This window comes from Pogoniulus pusillus, chromosome 34 (genome assembly GCF_015220805.1).
Source record: "Pogoniulus pusillus isolate bPogPus1 chromosome 34, bPogPus1.pri, whole genome shotgun sequence".
NCBI classification, from domain to species: Eukaryota; Metazoa; Chordata; class Aves; order Piciformes; family Lybiidae; genus Pogoniulus; species Pogoniulus pusillus.
Window position 1 is genome coordinate 7299844 of NC_087297.1, and position 24131 is coordinate 7323974.

General features: G+C 45.1%; 1 protein-coding gene across 4 annotated transcripts in view; it reads right to left on the reverse strand.

Annotated features, from left to right (window-relative positions):
* Positions 1 to 24131, reverse strand: part of NOL4 (nucleolar protein 4) — a 179883-nt gene that overhangs the window by 119978 nt on the left and 35774 nt on the right. For all 4 annotated transcript variants that reach the window (XM_064170438.1, XM_064170437.1, XM_064170440.1 and 1 more), the window contains exons 2-5: positions 22376 to 22525; positions 10642 to 10753; positions 10034 to 10146; positions 6115 to 6247 (exon numbers count right to left, since the gene is read on the reverse strand). In XM_064170438.1, coding sequence (XP_064026508.1) covers positions 6115 to 6247; positions 10034 to 10146; positions 10642 to 10753; positions 22376 to 22525 — 508 coding nt within the window. The remainder of the gene's footprint in view (positions 1 to 6114; positions 6248 to 10033; positions 10147 to 10641; positions 10754 to 22375; positions 22526 to 24131) is intronic.

A 24131-nucleotide genomic window follows, 5' to 3' on the forward strand; every position in this document is an offset into this window, starting at 1 on the left:
GTGTCTGTAGTGGATAACAAAACTGAATCCCTGCACCAAAATGGCTCTCCTTAATTTTGATGTTCTAGAGCAATGGGAGGGGAAAGCCTAAGAAGTGCTAAGGTAAGGGAAAATAACAAAGAAAATCAATCAAAAGCAAAGCAGTGCTTTCAGAAACCCCACTAAGCTTTGTAACAAGGGTTTGCATACTGAAGAAAAAAGCAAATTTGCTCTCTTCAGTCCCTGTGTGAGGAAGGGATAGTTTGGTTGGTCAAGGTTACTGTCAAAGTGATCTATCCTTTGAGAAAGGACCTGTATAACCCTGTTTGGAAGGTGCAAAAGGACACAGGTCTGAAGCCAGTCTTCTACACAGGGGTAGGCTTCACTTACCCCTAGACTGCTGATGTGAAAAAGAATGGCTGTGAGTAAATGGCCTGCAAGCATTTTAGCATTACTTGTGAATAGATAATTCTAATTTCTCAGCTATTATTGGCTGCAAGTATTCCCTGATGTAATTATGGAGTAATAGCTGAGAACTTGATTGCAACCAACAGTTAGTAGTTTGCTGCTAACAAGGCAAACATGACAAACAATTTTGAGGCAATTATTGCCATTACAAGCCACACTCAATTGTTCAAGGCAAGCATAATAGAAAGTGACAGTTGTGCAGCTGGGAGGGTGGTGGGGAGCAGGATTGTTCTCTGGTTGCAGCAGACCAGTTAGACTGTAGCAGAGAGTCTGCTCAATGCATAATTCATGTTTAATAATATTTTAGTCTCTAAAGCAAATTACAGTATAAGATAAAAAACAAACAAAGGCATGTCAAAGGAAAGAACACAAGTTATTGAAACGGGAGAGAAGACTCAGAAGCAAAATGGAGCACAGGGGGAGACAGTCAGCACAAGCACCTCAGGAGATGCTTGCAACTCTCAAATGAAAACACTAAGAGTCAGTTATAAAGGTAATGCATTTGTCACACCTCAGTTTTAGGGGTCACAGGCTCACAGGATTTTAGGGGTTGGAAAGGACCCAAGGAGATCATTGAGTCCAACTCAGCTGCCAGAGCAGGACAATCCTATCTAACACAGACCACGGAGGAACACATCCAGACTGGCCTTGAAAGTCTCCAGAGAAGGAGACTCCACAACCTCCCTGGGGAGCCAGTTCCTGTGCCCTGGGACCCTCACAGTAAATAAGTTCTCCCTTGTGTTGAGGTGGAACCTCCTGTGCTGCAGCTCACACCCATTGCTCCTTGTCCTATCCCAGGGAGCAGTGAGCAGAGCCTATCCCCCTCCTCTTTGACAACCAGCCCTCAGATATTTACAAACATTTATTAGATCCCCTCTCAGTCTTCTCCAGATTAAAAAGCCCCTGGTTTGAGACCCTTGCCTGATTAGGCAAGTCCACTGAGTTACTGAAGTTCTGTTAGCTCCTTCCATTAATCAGGAGGGAGGAAAGAGTGCTCTCCAAGGAGAGACACTGATGCCTTGCTCTTGCCAAATCTGACTTATACAGGGAGTCAAAGGGAGATTTTCATCATACAATAGAAGTGCCTCACGTATTAGCTCAGTATTCATGACAATCACATACCAGCTGCCTTGTCAGCAGCCAGTACATTAAAATACTTGATTTGCTGAAAATTCAATCTGGCTTTCCTTAATGATGTTAAGGACTGAAAGTTTCTCGTGCAGCTGCACCAACACTGCAAGCGTTTGCCCAGACTCAGTACAATACATTATCACTGACATCATAACGCTGCTTGAGTGTCATTACAGTGCCATTCATGCTGCCTTTTGCACTACTAGGGCATCATCTCTAAAGAAGTCATTAAGACACCACTGAAATTAGATTTCCACAAGTCTCTGGCCTCCCACTCTTGTTTTTACCATTTTCTTAACCATCTTGTTGTATTACATCTAAGCAGATATGGTGGGCCAGATCACCCCAGGTGTAGCTCCACTCAAGCAAAATAATGTTAGTTACTGTATGCCAGGCTCTCAGGTCCACTTTAGTTCTGCTGAGGTGGGGATGACAATAATTTTCTCTGATAGAGCACTATAACTAACTCCCTATCTGAGGAAACCTCTGTGTTTTTGACATGTAAGTTAACACTTCAGTGCAGCACACAGACTTAGAACAGTGCACATGTAGTCTGCTGTCTTTTGCTTTATTCAGTAATGAAGTTGGTGCTTGCAAAAGGTGGCAGACGGACAGCTGCAGAGACAGAAGACCTTTGCTTACCCTGAGAATAGACTGCTGGGCAGCCAGAGCAGAAACCTTCCTCTCTGGCTAGTTTGTCTCAGTCCTTGCTGTCAGGACATGGTTGTTTTCTTCATTCAGTCTCTGCTGTGCTTCCCAGAACAGGGCAAAGGTAAAACCTGTTCACAAAGGTAGGCTTTCCCCTTCAGGGAAACTACAGCAAGATGACAAAGGACGGGGCACAGAGTGTTATATTGCTGGCATTGCCTGGATGTTACTGTGCTCCTCTTCTACTGCCAGGAGACAGACACGTCCTAGTTCCCAGTCAGAAGAGCACCATTTATTATTTCATCCTTAATTGTAAAAAGTGAGATTGTTGTCCAAAGTGTTGCAAGTTTCACTGGCTTAAGCAAGACTGGAAGGTCTGAATATTCCACTAAATTCAGTCAGTTCTCCTGGCCCCAGTTCAAATGTAAATTTAAATGGTCTGCAAACCTTTCCCGCTGTCTGTGGTCTGAAACAAGGGCAAAAGGGTTTGGTCCAGCAATACCAGAGTCCCTGAAGCATTATGAGGAGGAAAGAGAAATCAGAGACAGCAGCTCTCAAGCAGGAGCTTTGCCTGCAGATGAGTGGTATGCAGGGCTGGCTCCAAAGAACCAGCTCAGGGCAAGGGAGCTGCAGCATGCATAGGGAAGCAAGAAAACAGGGTCAAGCAAGGGGAGTGGGTGCAAAAGAGAAAGGAACACACCACCAATTTGCAGTCCCATTATCCAGCAGCTGATGGAGAAAGCAGCTCTGAGACACTGGGAACCAGATAGCCCTACCCCATTCCCAGCTGGGGAACGAACCAATTGCAAATTAGAGCTGCTTTCCTTTTCTAACTCTGCAGGGAAGAGCAGCAGCTCTTTCCCAACTCCTCCCCCATCGTTGCAGCAGCCCCGCAGGTGCTCAGGATGTTATTTTCAGCCATTCAGCAGCAGGTGGGACTCAAGGCCCTGTTCTTTAAAAGGGTACAAAGGCTAATTTAAAGTGGAAGCTGTCCTTCCTCGTACTGTGGCAACTTCAGTGCTATGGATACAATTCACCAACTTTCCCTAGTTCTCATTTCTTCCCCAAGACCTTATTGCCTTTCAACTTACTATGCTTTGCAGAAGAAATCTCATGAAGACTCCACGTCTTTGCTGGCAGTAGATGGGTGCTGGTACTGCACAACACACATACCTTCCATCTTGATCCTCTACTTCTCAGCATTTTTCCTATCTGCCATGACATTTCTGAGTGGAGAAATCTATTGCTTTCAGATGATACTCTCTCAGACTGGTACTCTCTCAGATTTGCCTTTATTCTATGCAGATTCAAACAACCTAACCATGAAAACAGAACATAAAGTACTAGACTGGAAGACACTGAGAAAGCTTAGATGAAATTTTCTAGTATGAGCTCTGCAATTGAATGCCAAATCCAAATACCCAGCTAAATACAACACAAATAAAGCCTCAAGGGAAGAGATTATGGAAGTATCTTGCTCCTTATATGCAGAGAGTGTCAGCATTCACCTATGATAAACTGAAATGGAAGAGAAGCCACTATCTACACCTCAATGGGTTGGTCCGATTCGCCATCGCATTCCTCTAGGGTACATGGACTCTGTTGAGTCCAAATCAGTAGAGATTCATAGGAAAGAAAAACTAGATGTCCCAAAATATTCTCATGCCACTTCACATGGAAAGCCAGGTAAGCAAAGTGACAGAACACATCACCTTCAGCTACACTGGAGCTGTCACTAATCCACCCCAGGCAGCACGCTTCCTAATGATTGCCATTACCAAATCACTCTGCCAGTGAAGGCATGCTTGGGGCAGCAGAAGACCTGTGCTGTTCTCCTCCACCACTGACACCATTCCCAACCATGTGTGCACAGGTAACCTCACACGGCAGCAAGTCTTCACCTGCCAGAATGCAGCAAAGATTTCAGATAAGCCAAATGCCAAATGTCTTTTATCTTTAGACTCATTGTGGTGGCTGATGTAAAGTCTCATGGACATACCAAAATGTTTGAGGGAAGGGGGCAGGAATCACTTTAGACACACAAATTCATGCTTTAGTGATGATTTTGGGGTGTGGGGGGGGTTATAATAAACTATTAAATTTGCAACATTCTGCAGTGAAGTATGTGATGGAAAAATAGATTGTACTGCTAACTTCATTTAAGTTCCCCTTTGTCTTTTCACCTTCCTTTTCCCACTTCCATCCCTCTATCTCTGTTATTTTCTTCCCATTTTTTTCCTGCCCTTTTCTAACATTTTTCTTCCTCCTTTCCCCCCTTTCTAAAGTCTTTCAGTTCCTCCTTCAGCCTCTTCTCCCATATCTGAAAAAGCAGTGTTGCTATAACTAGCCACCCTCGAGTTTGCTACCTGACAACAGCTAGCACAGGAAAGCCATGAAGCAGGGAGAGCTATTTCAAATCTATCAGTAGATGCTTTAGTCAGAAGATGCAGCAAAAAATAGGATTGCCTTAGGAAGGTGAGCAAATACCATCTGGAAAGAAGGGAAGCTGAGAGATTTAAAGCAATTCTTTAAGATTACACTACCTGCAGTTCAAAGACCACACTGCATTTATTCCCCATACATTTTAAACAGCAACTGACAGGTCTGCAGCATTTTATCATTCATACTTATGTTCTAATATGATTAGATGAGGCACATGAATCTGGTTGAGGCAGAGATTAAGACATGTATGACAGGCATTTCTTCATAGGTTACTGTACTGAGCTGTAATTTTTATTTCAGACATATACATGCACACAATTACTGTTAAGAAACTCTCTATATGGGAGACAAATTGAGCATACAGGTAAGCACTGAAAGCCAAATACCTAAAAATGACACCTTCCAAAGTATCCCTGAAAACTCTAACAGCAGTGTTAGTGCAATGTATTAGCCCTGAAAAAGAAAGTGGAGTAGCTTTCCTTACATCTTGTGCAGCAGAACTGCGCCTTTAGTGAACACACACAGACAGAAACTTAGGTACGAGTTGCACAGGTTTTGTGATAGCTTCAGCAGCTGGCATAGTCTGTAGTGGACAGATTCTTTGTGAGCTCCCTATGGACAAAGTTCACTCCTAATCAGAATCACAGAATGTCAGGGGCTGGAAGGGACCTCGAAAGCTCATCCAGTCCAACCCCCTGCCAGAGGAGGATCACCTAGACCAGATCACACAGCAACACATCCAGGCAGGGTTTGAATATCTCCAGAGAGGGAGACTCCACAACCCACTCTGGGCAGCCTGTTCCAGTGTTCTGTCACCCTCACAGTGAATCAGGTTCATCTAACTTCTGCGACAAGGGCTGAAACCGAAGAATACACATCTATGAACTTTCTATGCACAGTACAACTTCCATTTCTTTCACCAACGAATTTGCTTTGTGTTGCAACTAACTTAGAAGTAGTTAACACAAAAATTTTCAATGCTGCTCTTTCTATTTGCTCTTCTTTTCCTCTACTTCCACATTAGAGTTTCTCTTTTTCATCCTTCTTTTGAACATCACATCCCAACTCCTAGTTTTCAAATAACCACGTCTCTATCACACTCCTCTCCTTCATTTCAAGTGCAAACCCAACTTCCTCAGCCTTTCAAGCTGGCTTAGAAAGGGTGGAGTTTCTTTTATGCCTGTGTACGGTCACACTATCATACGTAAGAACAGTACAATAATAATACTTAACATATAGTGGCCTAAGCACTCACCTGTTGCCTAAGCAACAAATAAATGAACCTGCAACTTCATCCTCTGCATGCTGAGACATAGGGAACATACATTTCAAATCACCTAATGAAACACACTATGAAGAAAAGGACACAGCAGGCACTAAATGAAGGCACAGAATGTGAAAAAGACAAGGCAACGCCACATTCTCTGTATGAAACGAGAGCCTTACCATCCTGCTGGCCCTGGAGGTTCTGAGGACTTTGCATTCTCTCCTCCAGATTGGAGCTGAGGTCAGAGTTTACAGCTGACATCCTAGTCGAGTCACTCATATCAAACTCGTCGCTTTCTATGGAGCTTTCATCCTGCAAATGGAAAATTTCAGAGCCCTGTCAGAAAACATCGCACACTGTTCACATTGTACGCTCAGTTCACTCACTCCTCTTTGTTTCATTCACACCTGGTGTGGAGTGTAATCATGCTAAATCTTTGTTTAAGCTAACAAGCAAACAAGCAGAGCACATAAAGAAGAGCAAGGGAAACAGTGTTTATGTGATATGACAATCTGACAGATGCAATTTGTTCCACTGAGGGTGCTTCATGACTGCACTCTCCTAACTGTTTCCATAGTATCTTGCTAGAGAGGGTTGGTAACCAGAGACCCCATAACAAGTCCTTGCTGTTCAAATTGGGCTGAGGAGAGCTCCCCATGTTCCCTGCCTGCATTCTCTACCTCTCCCAAGTGAGGTCAGTAACTCTGCAATGACCACTTGCAGTAAGACATTTCAAAATGTCAACTTGACCTGATATGAATCCACATTCCCTTGGCATGCTGTCACCCTCACACTGCTACTGTGTTTAAAGAACCATCAATGAAAATGATGAAGCTTGTAGAAGTTCTGAGCATGTTCAAATGACAGTCAATGGCAAACCAAAGTAACATAATCACATGAGAATCATTTCACATTTATTCTACGTTACACATCTTTAGTATGTTTTATCCATCAAGTCTAATTACAGAGCACCTTCTAGAGATGATAGCAGAGGGCAAAAAGTGAATGTCCCAATCAAATATTTTGTCCCCATCTATAAAAGCAAAGCACTTTTCAAATGTTCAAACATGTGTTTACTTCACTCAGTTCAGTCCCACTGAAGTTCTTGTGCCCACTCAGAAATTAACAACTCAGAAATTAATAAGATACTGAGGCAAAAAGACAACCTAAGGTAATATATTTTCATATACTGGCAAGGGCAATTCATATATTGGCAGAGAGGGACCAAGGGGTACTGGTAAATAGCTGAACATGAGCCAGCAGTGTGCCCAGGTGGCTAAGAGAGCCAGTGGCATCCTGGCCTGCGTCAGGAAGAGCGTGGCCAGCAGGACAAGGGAGGTTATTCTGCCTCTGTACTCAGCACTGCTCAGGCCACACCTTGAGTGCTGTGTCCAGTTCTGGGCTCCTCAAGTCAAGAGAGATGTTGAGGTACTGGAACATGTCCAGAGAAGGGTGACAAAGCTGGTGAGGGGCCTGGAGCACAGCCCTGTGAGGAGAGGCTGAAGGAGTTGGGGGTGTGCAGCCTGCAGAATAGGAGGCTCAAGGCAGACCTCATTGCTGTCTACAAGTACCTGAAGGGAGGCTGTAGCCAGGTGGGGTTGGTCTCTTCTGCCAGGCAAGCAGGAACAAACAAGGGGACACAGTCTCAAGTTGTGCCAGGGGAGGTCTAGTCTGGATGTTAGGAGGAAGTTCTTCCCAGAGAGAGTGATTGGCATTGGAATGGGCTGCCCAGGGAGCTGGTGGAGTTGCCACCCCTGGAGGTGTTCAGGCAAAGCCTGGATGAGGCACTTAGTGCCATGATCTAGCTGATTGGCTAGTTTGGAGTGGATGATCTTGGAGGTCTCTTCCAACCTGGTCAATTCTATGATTCTATGATTTACCAGTTCTGGGGCCTGGGGCAGAAAGGGATCTCTGTCTGTCCCAGCACTTGCATAGGTACAAGCCAAAACACACAGGCTGCCTGTGTTTCCCTACAGCACTCTGGGAAATAATTTCACCTCACCCCCTGAACTATGTAAACATTTATCTCAATCTCTGCTCACACAGGCATGGGGAGAGCAACTGGGAGCCATTGGCATCTTGGTCCCAGTTTCATCACAGCTGTAAATGTGCACACAGTGACAAGTTCTCCTTTAGGATGAAGCCTCTTTTCCCTTCATCAATGGCCTCGGCATAAAAAGAATGAATCCAGGATGAGAGAATTAGGCTTTCAGTCACTGCACTAACTAGTTGTGGGATCCAAGTTTACTCCTGTCTCAATCCACCCCCACCACAAAGAACACAGATATGATTGATGAAACCTTGGAAACAGCCTTCCTATAAACCCAAGCAGGTTTTTTAAGTGCATCAAACAGTTTGAATGTATGCACCAGAAAGCCTGCTGCTTTATACTACAGCATTTAAACTGCTGTTCCATTCTCAGTGCAGCAAATGTACAGCCTGGAGCATAAAGGAATTTCTTAGCAAAATCTTGCTTTGAGAAAAGACAAGAAGCTTATCTTGAGAACCTTCCTTGTGCCCAGTTTGACCTGGAGAAGAAATTATTACTAGAGCATACAAAAAATTACTTTCAATGAATCCAGTGGTGCAAACATTTCATACACAGTAGTAACATCAGAGCTGCAAAACCCATCTGGGCAGGGAGATCCCAAGCAGTGGTGCTTCCTGCTACCACTGTGTGGTTGCCACTGCTGAAAAACTGGTTCAGCAAAAATGTCAGTCATCAGACCAGCAAGACTACACCAAAACATCCAAGCTATAGAAGCACTGTGCCTATCCAGTGTGCATGCCTGACTCTGTTGTGGAAGGAGTAATTCTCAAAGGGAAGAAGTGGAAAACCCAAGAAGTTCTTTAACTCCTAAGGCTACTCCAAGGATAAAGCCTCCCCTCTCCTGCTGCTTGAAGGCCTGCTGCTGGATCCCTGAAAAGGGGCAGCATGTAAAGAGGAGGCTAAATAGGAAGGGAAGATGATCAGGCTGTATTTGTGCAAGAAGAATCCTGAATCAGAGATCTCTCCACACACCCTCCAAAAAAAAAAAAGAAAAAGAAAAAGAAAAAAAGGACATTAAAAAGAAAAAGGGAAAATCAGAACAATACCTGTGGTGTTTTGGTATTTCTAGAAGAGTGAGGAAATCCCCATTCTGTGGGGAGTTGAAAAATTCATAAATCTCCACCAACAGCCCCTATCTACTCATTATGAAACCAAATCTTGATGACCCTACAGAAGCCAAGAGCCACTCAGGATCTGTGATGTAATCTAGCTGCTGAGGTTGTTCTTGAAGGTTTTCTTTGTTAAAACCCCCTTGCATTCAGGCAGAAGGCTACAGCATGCAAGACTACCTTTTGGCTGGCACATAGCTGGGCTTCTAACTATTTGGTAGCTCAAATGGTAAATGAATGCACTTCTAGCAAAATGAGCTTATTCCAAATAATTTGGTGGGCACCATCCAACCGATGAAGCACTTTGTAAAAGCTGAGAAAATTCTGAATAAATCCCAGAAGGAAAATCATTTTCAAGAAGAAATAACTGTAACACAGCTCCACTTGTCTCTGAAGAAGCTGGATTCTCAGCCTACTTCTCTTCCTTGTTTTCTCCCTTTTTATTCAAAGTTTCAAAAGCAACCCCTACTCCTATTTACCAAGCTTTTCACCTTAAATATTTCAGCTGATGTTCCCACAGCTTCCAGCTAGCTCACTATAATGTGTTTCATCCTGGCTGCTAACCTCGAGAGCACCGTGGCATTCATTTCAGCTGTTGATGGTATTGCTGTCTAGAAGTATACAATGAAAGTCACTACTGAGCACAGCACTGTCTTCAGTGAAGTCACAGCCCTCATTACCCTTTGGGCTGGTCCAGAGGGTAAAAGGCCACCTTCAGGTCATTTGAAGCAGTACAACATATTACCCCCAACCATGGAAGAGTGGTAGGTCATGACATTTTACCTCAACTTGATTACTTGCAAACAGCCTTGATTTGGTTTCAGACTCATGTGAAGATGAGATTAGCAATCTCCAGTTCAGTTTCCTGGCTACCACAAAGACAAATACCAAAGAACACAGGAGAACAGAAAAGCAAACTTGAAAGACTTCAGGGTTTACCTCATCTTGCTGTGAATTTAGTAGCTGCAGCTTCATGTGTTTCATATAAGCCATAGTAATAGGCATGTTGTAATCAATCATACTGGTCACTAAAGTTGGAGGTTTTCCATTATCTGCAATGAAAATATTCATTATACATTTTAGGTTAATTGTGGAGGCTACTTGATACTGCTCTGCAGTCAAAGTCAGACAGCTATGTCAGTTCTTCTAACTTTGGCACTTTGAATCACCTGCAGGCTGCACAGATGAAGCCTGCCAAAGGAAAAGTTCAAACCCTGAGAAGTGATGAGTTCATCCAGCCTGAATGACAGCAGCACATGCACCCTATCCATCCCTTATGCTCCCATATAAACATTTCTATAGCAAAAGACATCACTTCCTTCAGATAAAATCATCTTTCTCTTGGGGGTGCACAAGGTATTACACTCCATCCTCAAAACTGAAAGCAGAAGATTCACTACCTTGCAGCTGAAGTACATGAGCTGATCTGACTTACTGAACTGCTCCAATCTACCAAATTTTTATGAACCCTCACTTAAGCTAGGAAAATACAAATGAGTATTAGGAATAAAATGATTTTACATCCCACTATTTGACACTAAAACTACCTTTATGATCCGCTCCATCTGGGTTTAAATGCATTCTTTTCTGGCACTCTGAGCAGCTCATTAGAAACCGTGTCACCGCTTCTCTCGGTAGGAAGGCATAGGTCTCTGAAATCTGAAATGGATAACAAAATAGAGGTGTTATTATAGAAGCTGACTGGACATGATTTAACAAAACCTGATCACTGTATTTCCAAATAAGGCATATTATCTTATAATGCCAGGAAGCACAACAAAATAATGTCCTGCATAGGATGTAGGATTTCAGCCTGCCTGCTAACAATGGTCATCACTGAAGAAAGAAAATTTCACTTTCTCAGGAGGAGTTTTGCTTTCTGTTTACTTCCCCCCCCAATTTCTATCAGCAAAAGATTCATCCATAAGAGGCATCCCACTGAGGGATGTTTGAAAACAAATAAATTGAAAAGTGACTGTCTTCTTATAACCAATTCCCTTGTGTGCTCATTGATTTTATTCTAATGATATGTAGATAGACAAAGGACTCAGTGTGGTAGCAGCAGTGATAGACTCCTTCATATTTGAACTTCGCCTTTGAGGTGCTGGAGCAGGTGCAGGGAAGGGCAGTGAGGCTGGGGAGAGGTCTGACAAACATGACCTATGAGGAGCGGCTGAGGGAACTGGGCTTGTTTAGTCTGGTTAAGAGAAGGCTGAGAGGGGACCTTATTGCCCTCTACAACTACCTAAAGGGAGGTTGTAGTGAGGCTGGAGCTGGTCTTTTCTCCCGAATTACTAATGATAGGACAAGAGGAAATGGCCTCAAGTTGCATCAGGGGAGGTTTAGGTTGGATGCTGAGAGGAAGTTCTCTACTGAGCAATTGGTCAGGCACTGGAGCAGGCTGCCCAGGGAGGTGGTGGAGTCACCATCCCTGGAGGAGTTTAAAAGGAGAGTGGATGTGGCATTTGAGGCTATGGTCTGGTGATTAAGGATGCTGGGATGAAGGTTGGACTGGCTGATCCTGGTGGTTCTTTCCAACCATATAAATTCATAGTGATTAGATGTTGTGCTGAGGGATTAGGTTTAGTCAAGGACTTGTCAGTGTGAAACTAATGATTTGACTCGATGATCTTGAAGGTCTTTTCCAATCTAAGAAATTCTGTGATTCTGTATTTGAATAGTCCTGTGGCTTAGTACTAATAATTAGAGAAATTGTGATTCTCTTGGTTTGGAAGACTATGCTGTACCTGGAGATACCCTGAAACAACAGTTTTGGGTTGTTCTCTCATTTCAGCGTTAACATTCTTTCCCATCACACACTCACAGGCAGGCATTAGAGGGACTTTCTTCCTCTCTTCAAAGAGGAGAGGAGAAAGCAGTTACTGCTCTTTTCAAAGACTTTATTCCCCCCACTCAAGGGCACATATATCTTTATAGACATTTTGCCTTGCTGAAAACGACCTGGAGGTTTATGCCAAGCTGAAAATGAGCCAACAGCATACTCTGATCACAGATAAAGTACGTCTCATACTGGCTACATTCAGACAGCAAATCAAGAAAAGTTATCCTCTTCTACTCAGTGCTGGTAAGACAGTAGCTGGAGTAACACGTCTGGGTTGCCCCCCCACACCACTTCAAGAAAGCTGTTGAGAAGCAGAAGAGGGCTTTGCAGCAGGGCACCACAGCAGCTGGAGTCTAAAGGAGAGTCTGGAGGAAAGTCTGAGAGCTGAATTTGTTTCACGTAGGTCATGAGGCAGAGGGAGATTTAGTTGCAGCTTGTTGCTGCCTAAAGTTGAAATACTGTAGAGAGAGGAACTCTTCAGAGGCTATAACTGGAGAAAAGAGTCACCAGCTGTGGCTTGGGACATTCAAACTGGACATTGGCAGAAACTTCAGCAAGAGGCCAGTGCACTAGAGCAGCTCTACCAGATGGGTGTCTGGTGGATGTTTTCAAGACATTGCAAGGCAAAGCCATGCCTTTTCTGCGATTCACTATATATGCTGATGTACATACAATGAACAGTGCAAGTGGTACATGAACCCCTGTTTTTCCTAACCCAAGACAGGCAATAAAGTTAACTCTTAAAGAAGGCCAAAGTCCCAGCAACAAAGATTAAAAGAGTTAACTGACACCTGACTGTAAAACTGGAGCAGGATTTGATTTCCTGTCGAGCACTGCATTGATGGAAGCGCAGAAGGATGAAGGGGGGGTATTTGGGAGTGTGGATACAGCAAGGACAAGGTAACTTTCTTTACCTGGATGCCGATGGGGTTACATACTGTGCAACCACTCATCCTCCTCACAAGTGTGCTACAAGGAGAAGGAATGGCCAGTTTTAACTCTTACACTCTTCTCCTTGGCTTGTCACCTACTTAACCTGTGTTGAAACATGATTCCTAAAGCTTCACAGACCAAATGCATCCATGACAATATTCTGGAAAACAGGTGCAGTTTAAACTAAGGATTGGTGATGAGACACAGGTCCTGAAAATGATGCATTGTAAAATAAGAATGCAACTGGTCCTGTTTATGGTATTGCTTTTTAAGGCTGTTTATTGTTGTTGCTTTCTTATATAACAGAAGCCTTATTTTAGGGGATAGAAATGGATTAGTATAAAAGCAAAATTTATTATGTGATGAAAACTGGCAAAGATTCTCTCTGGGTCTCAAACAATTTATCTGTAAATGAAGGCACTAAATAAAGCCACTTTTAAATGGGAGATTCTACCAAAGATATGTTCATACAGTTTTTCCTGGTTTTATACCACAGAACAGATGCTTATTTACCTTTCTAAATAGGAAAACACTGCTTATACTCAGGCTTTATGGAATCTGAAGAACTCAAAAGCAGTTAGAATTTAGCTTTAAGGAAATCAGCAAGTGCACATGTGCAAGCAACCTCTCTGTGATAACATTTAACACACTTAGTACTGTATTGAAATTAATGGAGCTTAACCATGGATTCATTAGTTGCCTGCATTTGACAGGAATGCTCCATTTATTCTAATCAAACATCTCTGTCAAAATTCCAGTTCTGCTCGAACCAGATGAAACCTCTCCATGGAAAGAAGTGAGCTAAGGCCTGGATTTGATAGGTATGCTCCACTGACTAGAAGGGAACTGGGGTTTATATCTAAATCTGTCCACATAGCAGATGCTTATGTCTCCAACCTCCCACTGTAACACAGTTTTAAGGATGCCCTTCCCTAAATAACAGCAGTTTTCACCAACTTCCTCCCCTGTTTTGCTTTGCAACTTGAATCATTCATGTCCTACGATTTCAGCCTGTAGAAATTGGCCTAACACAATAGATGTGACATTAAAAGAGACATGGAGAGGACATAACCCACAGCTTTCTTTATTCTTGCTGCCTGAATATACATCAGGAGCTCTTTTCAGTTTTCAGCAGCAGGAAGCTTACAACCCCCACCCCAAAGCTCAGGTCCCAGCAGTGCAGACTCCTCTTTGTCTCTCCCATCAAAGAAGGGCACACAGACTTTGTGAGATGCAGAGAGCTGCTCGCTGGCCCTGGCCACGCTCTGAACCAGCTGGCTGAGCACCAGCTGTAGCTGGGAAGCTCTCTAACTAAATTAGCACAAGGCCAAACACAAAGTCTCATATTTCACCCCTCAATTGAGTTTACCAGTTCGTGCACAAGGTTGGGCTGATGTAACTCATGGAGCTGCCCTGCATGTGAGTATTTGAGAGCACAACCTGGAGGCCTGTGACACCTTCTGAGTAACTGTACAGGAACACCTTAGTCAGTGGTCTGACTTCATCACAAAAAAACGGTTTCTGTCCTCTATTCTATCTGAAAGAAAGCAACAATGACTCAGTCCTCCCCAGTGGTGGATGTTCTCACTGCCTTCAGCAGCCCTGCTCCCACCTCTCTTCTCAAGGCTGTTTGCTAACAAGAAATACAGCCAGACAAGCTCATTCAGTGCTGGGCTGCAATAAAAGAACATTTTTTTAACTGCAGTTTCACACATAAAAACCAAGTGAACACCATTCTAATTTTCAGGAAAAAAGAAAAAGTCATGGGCCAGCAATGTGCCTTTGCGGCCAAAAGGGCCAACAGGATCCTAGGCTGCATTAAAAAGAGTGTCCGGCAGATTAAGGCTCTCCTCAACCTCTACTCTGCTCTGGTGAGACCTCATATTGAGTACTGCCTTCAGTTTTGGGCTCCCCAGTTGAAGAAGGACAGGGATCTGCTCAAGAGAGTCCAATGGAGGGCTATGAGGATGATTAGGGGACTGGAGCACTGCCTGATGAGGAAAGGCTGAGGGACCTGGGGCTGCTTAGTCTGGAGAAGAGAAGACTGAGAGAGGATTTAATAAATGTCTATAGACATCTGAGGGCTGGGGGTCAGGAGTTGGGGGACAGGCTCTGCTCACTGCTCCCTGGGATAGGACAAGAAGCAATGGATGGAAGCTGCAGCACAGGAGGTTCCACCTCAACACAAGGGGGAACTTCTTTACTCTAAGGGTCCCAAAGCAGTAGAACAGGCTCCCCAGGGAGGCTGTGGAGTCCCCTTCTCTGGAGAGTTTCAAGGCCTGTTTGGATGTGTTCCTCTGTGCCCTGACCTAGATTGTATGCTCCTGCTCTGGCAGGGGGGTTGGACTGGACGATCTCTTCCAACCCCTAACACCCTGTAAGCCCGTGATCCCATGAAAGCCAGAAAAGGGAACTGAAGTGGGGGATAATGCATTATTTACATCCAAACACTGGCAATGCAGATCAGCATAGTTTTGGCATGATCTACAAAAAACTGCTCATGCACATGCCTGTACCAATCAAAGAACACTCAGTGCTGATTTACCATATTGACAACACTGCTTGGATTGCTTGAAAAAAGCCAAACACACAACAACAACTCTAAGTATACTTTTTTTTTTTTTCAAATATGAAGCTTTAGAAGTATCTTCAGGGAATTCCTTATTCTTAGCAGTGGTTTTGTTGCCTGTTAGCATATCTTCCGTCACTTATAGAATGCTGTTATCTTGTATCTGGATGTGTTCTGTATCAGACCAATCAGATAACGAGCAGATTCTAGCAGGTTGGTGTTTTGGTGTTGTGTACTGGATATAGCTCTTGTAGCTGGATGCTTTTTAGATTGGGAAAGAAAAAATAAAATAGAATCTGGAGCAGAAGTGCAAAAACTATCCAGTGTTTGCTTTACCCTCAGAAGTAACATGGTAAGAAGCAAACATTTCCTAACAATACAGCCCATGCACACCTACACAGACTTAGTTGGAACTCAGAGGAAAAGAAGAGGTGACTTGAGCAGGTTCAGTGTCAAAATGAGCAGGTTCAGAGTCAAAACATTCATGACCTCATGTCACAATTCCCAAAAAGTCTTTGATATAAAAGATTTTGACACATATCAACCGATCCAAAACACTGCCCACCAACAAAGGTTTTCTAGACTCAGAACTGACCAGCATGCTGTTTGCTGGATCCCATGAAGAGCACAATGACCACAAGGCAAGCAGCCCAGCACCTGACCACATAATCTGATTTAGGGTGCAGCTAAGTGATGCATGTCCTCATTGCCTATCTACTGCATTCCTACTCCAGCACTGCAGGCAGAGAAAAGAGGCAAAAGTCTCCTTTGTGCTCTCCAACAGTTGCTTTCAGTGCAGGATGTGATGATACAGCTTTCAGAGCTACTTTTTTTTTTTATTTGGAAAATTAACAAGCTCTAAACTGAAAGGCAGATTTTAGGACACATATGGCAGAGAAGGAAAGACAAGTGTGAGGAGAGGGAGTGAAATTTCGCAAGTGAACCCATTAACCCCTAAAGAATTAACATGGGGGATGTATGTGTAGTCTGGAAGATAAGACATGTCAGGAGAGAGATTTTCTTCTTGTGGTATGTGCATTTTTTTTTAATTAAGGAGAATAAGGTGGGGGGGTGGGGGAGACAATCCAAAGAAGGCTTCCAAGAGGACAGAGAGAGACAGAGGGAGGAAGTGAAGATGGTAATCTGTCCTGGGCCCACAGCCATCAAACCAGGTGGCAGAAATTGGTTTCTTGATGACAGGAGGGCAAGCTTGCCAGGGAAAGTCCTCTCCCTTCCTCAGCAAGAGGTCAGAAGAGAAGCCTGACATAGGAAAGCAGATCTATTACTGAAGGGAATTTTATCAAGAGCTCTCTATCATGCTTGGGAAAACACTGCTCTCTCTCATGCTAAACTTGTGCTTCACAGCCCCCTTCCCTCCCCACGTAGCAGAAGCTGCTTTCTGCAAGGGAAGTGATGGGGAACACCTGCTGGTGGGACCACTGCCAGGACACTCAACACTTGCCCTTTGCAAAGAACCAAGAATAAGTCCATTGAAGAAAAGTGCACTTGGCTTGGCTGTTTTGATGTGCACACAGGAATGGTGTGGATACAAGGATTTAAACATGTTAAGGCCCTGCACAAACCTCACATTCTTCTGCTTCCCTGAGGAGAAGGTTTGCTCTGGATGGGAACCAGCCAGCACCCAAACCTGATTTAACCTTGTACAAGCAAAGAACTTGCACTGGAAGGAAACAGTGTTATTTCACAGTGCAACCTGTCAAGAAAACTCTCCCCTGAGGAAAACACATTCACTGGGATTCTCAGAGGGGACTCAGGCACATTCCTGGTTTGGGAAGCGAAGAGTCACACACCATGTTCCACAATCTGAGGAAGGTTTTCCTAATGGTAACAAGAAAGAGAGAGGCTACAGCCAAGAACTGTTTATTGCTGTCACTGCAATTACTGAAACACGGTGTGATAGCTCCCATGACTGGAAGGGTGGGATTAGATGGGTACAAGCTCTTTGGGAAAGACCTCTTTAGGAAACACTAAAACTGTGATGGCTTTCTCCCCATCATTTCTCAGTTAAAATGTTTCATTTATCCACTCAGAGAGCAGAAGCAATGTGCTCATCACATGCCAGGACTCCTGAGTAAGAAACACCAGTTGTAGCACACAGGTTGTGAACCATCCTTCCTGCAAAAATTCTTCACTCGAACTATTTGCTGAGTACTTATGCATGACAACTACATTCACAGATCTCAAGGATGATTCACTTTTGACATGTAAATAAAGAAACAAGGCTAAATTAATCTCGTTCCCAATTCACTTAATAAAATCAAACCTCGCCAAAGTATTTCTGTTTGATTTATAAAGCTTTTAGTGCATAATGCTTTGTGGCACCACTAGCCAAGGTACCACCTCTTGCCTCCTGCAGTGCCACTGAGGAGATAGCTACTGAGTGGCTTGCTGGAACAGCCTGGTGCTTCAGCTCAGCATTTTTAGCAAGGCATTTTCATGGACAGGTCCAGTAAAGGAGCAGGTATTTCCCCAGTTAGTCTGGTAGAGTTTGAGGTCTGTTAACATAATTCTCATGTTCAGATGTAGGCCAACACTTGATATTAGTTAGTGTGGCCAGCAGGATAAGGGAGATTATTATGCCCCAGTGACTCGGCACTGCTCAAGCCACACCTTGAGTGCTGTGTCCAGTTCTGGGCTCCTCAAGTCAAGAGAGATGTTGAGGTACTGGAAGGTGGCCACAGGAGGGCGACAAAGCTGCTGAGGGGCCTGGAGCACAGCCCTGTGAGGAGAGGCTGAGGGAGCTGGGGGTGTGCAGCCTGCAGAAGAGGAGGCTCAGGGCAGAGCTCATTGCTGGCTACAGCTATCTGAAGGGAGGCTGTAGCCAGGTGGGGTTGGGCTCTTCTGCCAGGCAAGCAGCAACAGAACAAGGGGACACAGTCTCAAGGTGCACCAGGGCAGATAGAGGCTGGATGTCAGGAGGAAATTCTGGCCAGAGAGAGTGATTGGCATTGGAATGGGCTGCCCAGGGAGGCGGAGGAGTCACCATCCCTGGAGGTGTTGAAGCCAAGCCTGAGTGTGGTACTTAGTGCCATGGTCTAGTTCAGGGGCCCTCAAACTTTTTAAGCAGGGGGCCGGCTCACCGTCCCTGAGACTGACAGGGGGCCGGACTACAGTTTGGTTCCAGCCCAGTGCCGGCGGGCGCCTGGGGGCTGCGGCGGCCGGCGAGCGGATTCAGCGGCAGGCAGCGGCTGCTTGTTTTCCCGCCAACCCCCGGCAGCCAACCCCCGGCAGCCAGCCCCCGCAGCCAGCCCCCGCAGCCAGTCCCCGGCAGCCAGCCCCCGCAGCCAGCCCCCGGCGGCGGGCGGGCTCTGTCAGTAATGGCGGGCTCTGGGCTGCACGGAGGACCCTGGGGGGCCGTAGTTTGAGGACCCCGGTATAGTTGATCGGATAGGGCTGGGTGATAGGTTAGACTGGATGAGCTTGGAGGTCTCTTCCAATCTGGTTGATTCCATGAACTAGTTCTGGAGTCTTTTTTTTTTTTCCTTTTTCCTTTTTTTTTGACCTATGGAGGTCTTTAAAAGTTACATACATCGATCCTGTCCTTAAGGGGAAACAGGACTCAATGCTCTTAATACACCATAAAACAAATGCACAAAAAATAAGGACTGCAGAGTCTGGTGACAGCACAGGCTTTTGAACATGCTTATCCTCTGTTCATAACAATGTAATAAGCTCAGGTCTGGATCGCAGTAAAAGCTGACATCAAATGCAACTCCTGCGAGCCTACTGTGCGGGCTACTGAATCTGCACAAACGTTTCTCCTCACAGAAGACTCACTGGCTGTCTTTCATGCTGTTCACAACAAATAAATCATAGAATCATAGAGTCTGTCAGGGTTGGAAGAGACCACAAGGATCATCCAGTTCCAACCCCCCTGCCATGGGCAGGGACATCTCACTCTAGAGCAGACTGCCCACAGCCTCAGTCAGCCTGGCCTTAAACACCTGCAGGGACGAGTCCTCAACCACCTCCCTGGGCAACTCATTCCAGCCTCTCACCAGTCTCATAGTGAACAGCTTCCTCCTCACCTCCAGTCTGACTCTCCCCACCTCCAGCTTTGCTCCACTGCCCCCAGTCCTCTCACTCCCTGACAGCCTAAAAAGTCCCTCCCCAGCTTTTCTGTAGGCCACTTCAGATACTGGAAGGCCACAAGAAGGTCACCTGGGAGCCTCCTCCAGACTGCACAGCCCCAGCTCTTTCAGTCTGTCCTCATAGCAGAGCTGCTGCAGCCCTCTGAGCATCCTCGTGGCTCTTCTTTGGACATGCTTCAGCACATCCTTCTTGTAGTGGGGGCTCCAGAACTGGATGCAGTGCTCCAGGTGGGGTCTCACCAGAGTGGAGTAGAGGGAAAGAATCACCTCCCTGGCCCTTCTGGCCACACTTCTCCTGCTGCAGCCCAGGCTCTGCTTGGCTTTCTGGGCTGCAAGTGCACACTGCTTTTCGTCCCACAGCACCCCCAGGTCCCTCTCCTCAGGGCTGCTCTCCAGCCACTCACTGCGCAGGCTGTGTTTATGCTTGGGATCTCTTATCCAGGCTGGAATCAAGGGATCCTTCTGATAGTAAATATTATACTTGGCGTCTATTTGTAAGATGATGACTTGAAGTCTTGTATTTATAGCTGGCAGCATTCCCGACGCTTGTATATTATTCTACAAAGTTTCTGACCTATACCTTTGAGCAGCTTACTGAAGTAAAACAAAGTAGGAAGGGAAAGGTCAATAAAAACATTCTTTTTCTAACACTTTCTGAAAGATAAAGCATTAAAATATCTTTGTGGCCAAGTATTAAAGTGGCCAAGGTGCCAGACGGGAATTAATTCAGACAGTTTGTGTTTGTTCACCTTTAAATAACACTCTGAGCCTTACAAAAGCACACCCAATGACTGATGACTTACTTCATATATCTCTCTTAAGGTCAATACCGCCAGGAACAAATTATAAGGAATTTTGCCAAGGGCTTATCCCACAACAAACTGTCTGAAATAGCCTATAAATAAAAGATCTGTGAAGGGATTCGCAGATACGTGGTAAAGATTATTATGTACCTGAAGAAAACAGTAATGGAAAAATATTTTTTTCTTACAGCTACAGTTAAATCTGTGGGTGTCAGAAACCTGGAGCTCCCCCCCATATTTTGTTGACCTCTTATGAAGGATGTCTGACACGACTGCAGGTTGTGTGAAGAACACTGTGCTCAGTTCACCTCGGGGCCCGGTGCACAGCTCCCTGCCAGCCTCATCCCACTGGGGCCATGGGGAGTGATACCACAGATGCTCTTACACCCTGGCCAGGGCTTTGGGATGGGCCCTGGCTGGGAGCTCCTGCACTACCACCCCAGGGAAGGTGGACCAGGATCAACAGCTACCACAGCCCTGCACTTGGAGGTTTGTCCATCCAAATCTGGGCAAGCAGCTAACAACTGAATCACCTTGGGAAAGTGCAGTACATGTTTCATTAGCTCTCTGTAAGAAAAGGAAGTGGTGTAGCTGTGCCACTGACCACAAAAACTATCTAGAATCATAGAATCAACCAGGTTGGAAGAGACCTCCAAGATCATCCAGTCCAACCTATCCCTATTTTAAGGCAGTGGCCCTTTAGGTCAAGCATCCACATTCAAATAAAAATCTTTAAAATAATAGTCTATTTCTACTCATCCAATTTCTGCAGGTGTGAGAGTCGCCCTCTTGACACCTCTTGCACTTAGCAGCTTTCTGTCCTTTGGCATGTAGGATATTGACAAGTTTTTCATACCATTAAAACATTAAGTGTACTCAAGCTGCAGCAGTAAACTATAAGGCAACATCACTCATGTGCTGAAGTACAGTGCCTCATTTAGCAAATTTGTGGCAATTCCTTCAGAATCTTAAGACTTTATCCACTTAATACTGATTAATCAACACAGAGTTATTAGAGAGTGTCGAACCTCTATAGAAAGAATAAATTCTCTGCTTGTACCAAAGTGCAAATCTATGTTGAAATCAATGATCTGTTCCTTAGAAAATGTGATTTCTAAACTCTGTGTTTTCATGCACTATGGAAAGATCTCTGAAACAAATCCAGCCTGGGCAGTGAGTGGCTGGAGAGCAGCCCTGAGGACAGGGACCTGGGGGTGCTGCTGGACAAGAAGCTTAGCATGAGCCAGCAGTGTGCACTTGCAGCCCAGAAAGCCAAGCAGAGCCTGGGCTGCAGCAGGGGAAGTGTGGCCAGCAGGGCCAGGGAGGTGATTCTCCCCCTCTACTCTGCTCTGGTGAGACCACACCTGGAGTACTGCATCCAGTGCTGGAGCCCCCACTACAAGAAGGATGTGAAGATGCTGGAGTGTGTCCAGAGAAGGGCCACGAGGATGCTCAGAGGGCTGGAGCAGCTCTGCTATGAGGACAGACTGAAAGAGTTGGGGCTGTTGAGGATGGAGAAGAGGCGGCTCCCAGGTGACCTTCTTGTGGCCTTCCAGTACCTGAAGAGGGCCCACAAAAATGCTGGGGAGGGACATTTTAGGCTGTCAGGGAATGAGAGGACTAGGGGGAATAGAGCAAAGCTGGAGGTGGGGAGAGTCAGACTGGAGGTGAGGAGGAAGTTCTTCAACATGAGGGTGGTGAGAGCCTGGAATAGGTTGCCCAGGGAGGTGGTTGAGGCCCCATCCCTGAAGGTGTTTAAGGCCAGGCTGGATAAGGCTCTGGCCAGCCTGCTCTAGGGTAGGGTGTCCCTGCCCATGGCAGGGAGGTTGGAACTGGATGATCCCTGTGGTCCCTTCCAACTCTGACTGATTCTATGATTCTGTGATTCTGAACAACTTTGAGGGTGAAGCTTGCAGCACTAATCCGGTTGGAAGAAGCACAAATTGCATGCCACCTGACTAAGCCCAAATACTTCATGCTTTCAGAGGCTGATGTTCACTTTCGGTTGGCGTTTTTACTTACTGCTTTATATGTTCTCTTTTGTCCAGCATGTTTCCTGATTTGTTCTCCATTAGGCCCAGTTTCAACATGCATGGAATAGATAATGTCAAAGAAATCTTCTACGACGGCTACCCGCCGCAAAGACAGCTTCTCGTCTACACCTACTCCATCCTGAAAGGGAAAAAAAGAGAGAAGAAACAGTAAAGAGGATGGGACAAATAGAACAGTTATTACAAACATGGGATACATTCTCCTTACAGCAGAGAATTTAAGACACTTCCACTGAGATCTGAAGATCGCCCACCCTGTGAATGACAGAAACGACATTAGGAGAAAGCTGCCTGATCCAAAGGACTGTAGAGAGCCTTTCAAGCAGTCCATTTTGCCAAGCCAGGGCATTTGGTCTCCTGATAAAAAGTGATCATTCACTCCAGCAGGTAAAGAACAAAACAAAAAGTATCTGTGCTTCTTTCTCCAGACACACAAACAAGATTCAAGGGCAGAAGCAGACCCAAACACATAGCACAGAAATGCATTATGCAGCTGTTTAATGAAAAGGCAATAGCTCTTTCATCCTCTCATCCCCCTCCCAGTAAATCTGCACCTAGCATTTCATAAAGGCATGCAATAAAAGGGTTTAATTCACAGGTGACAGAGCTGATTGGAGTTATGAATACAAAAGGAGTTGTTAGGAACAATTTACCCCAGCAAAACCTGCTTGAAAATATACTAGATGAATACATAGTGCAATGGAGGGGGAGGGGGAAAGGGATCTCATTTAAAATTTGTGATCACACAGATGTCTGCTTGGAACAAGTGACAGAGAAGTGAGGACACCTACCATATGATTTTCAAAAGTGACAGTGCCATGGTAGCTAAAGACTTCTAAACAGAACCAGTCCCCAGTGTCTCTGAAGTTAATCGGCGCAGTTGAGTCCTGCCTTTAAATCCAAGAATCCACAGGAGGGATTTTTGGTCGGCAGCTGTCTATGGGTTCAATCCTAACGAGGGGAAAGGAAGTGGGACTCCTGTTTCTCCAGAGCAGGCACCTATCTGGCAGGCTGTGTTTGGTAATACAACTGAAGCATGTGAAGAATAAAATAAGAATGGCCAATTCCCTTGCAGTGCAACAGGGTGCTTGGATTCAGAGCTCTGGAGGTGGCAGTGTCACCTACCCTTCAATCTGTATTTTAAGCAGTAAGAGCACTCCAAAATGAACACATTTGATAACACCATTACTGCTTCTGCAATTCATGCCACGACAAAACCAGTCTACACTGACACTCTGGTGACAAAAGGCATACAAATTTTGCTGTGCTGACCAAATAAAGCCAGAAGATGAAACCCAAAACACTTTATGATTCCCACTTGCCATCCCCTTGCTCCTAAGCTCTTGCTAACCTGTTCCAGTAAGTTTGCTGCATGTGGAAAAACACAATGTATTTTTCTCACTGCCTCTACTTTCACTCCAGCCCCCTTACTTTTGTTTTTCACAGAGCTCGTGGGAAGAATCCAAATAATCCCAATGGCTCTCTAGAACCCCCCAGGGTAACACAGAGAAGCTCTGACACATTCCCAGTAGTAATGGAGAAAATGTCAGTGACTTTATAGCCTAACCTTCTAAATCTTCATGACTCCAAATGATACTGGGTTAGGAGGTGCTGACAGCTACCACCCAGGCAGGTTTTGTCCTTCCTGCTCCAGTACACCCAAGCTTCTTCGAAGAGGTCCCTGCCCAAAGCTGGTTCCTTCCATCTGCACAGCAGGTTTCTGTCAC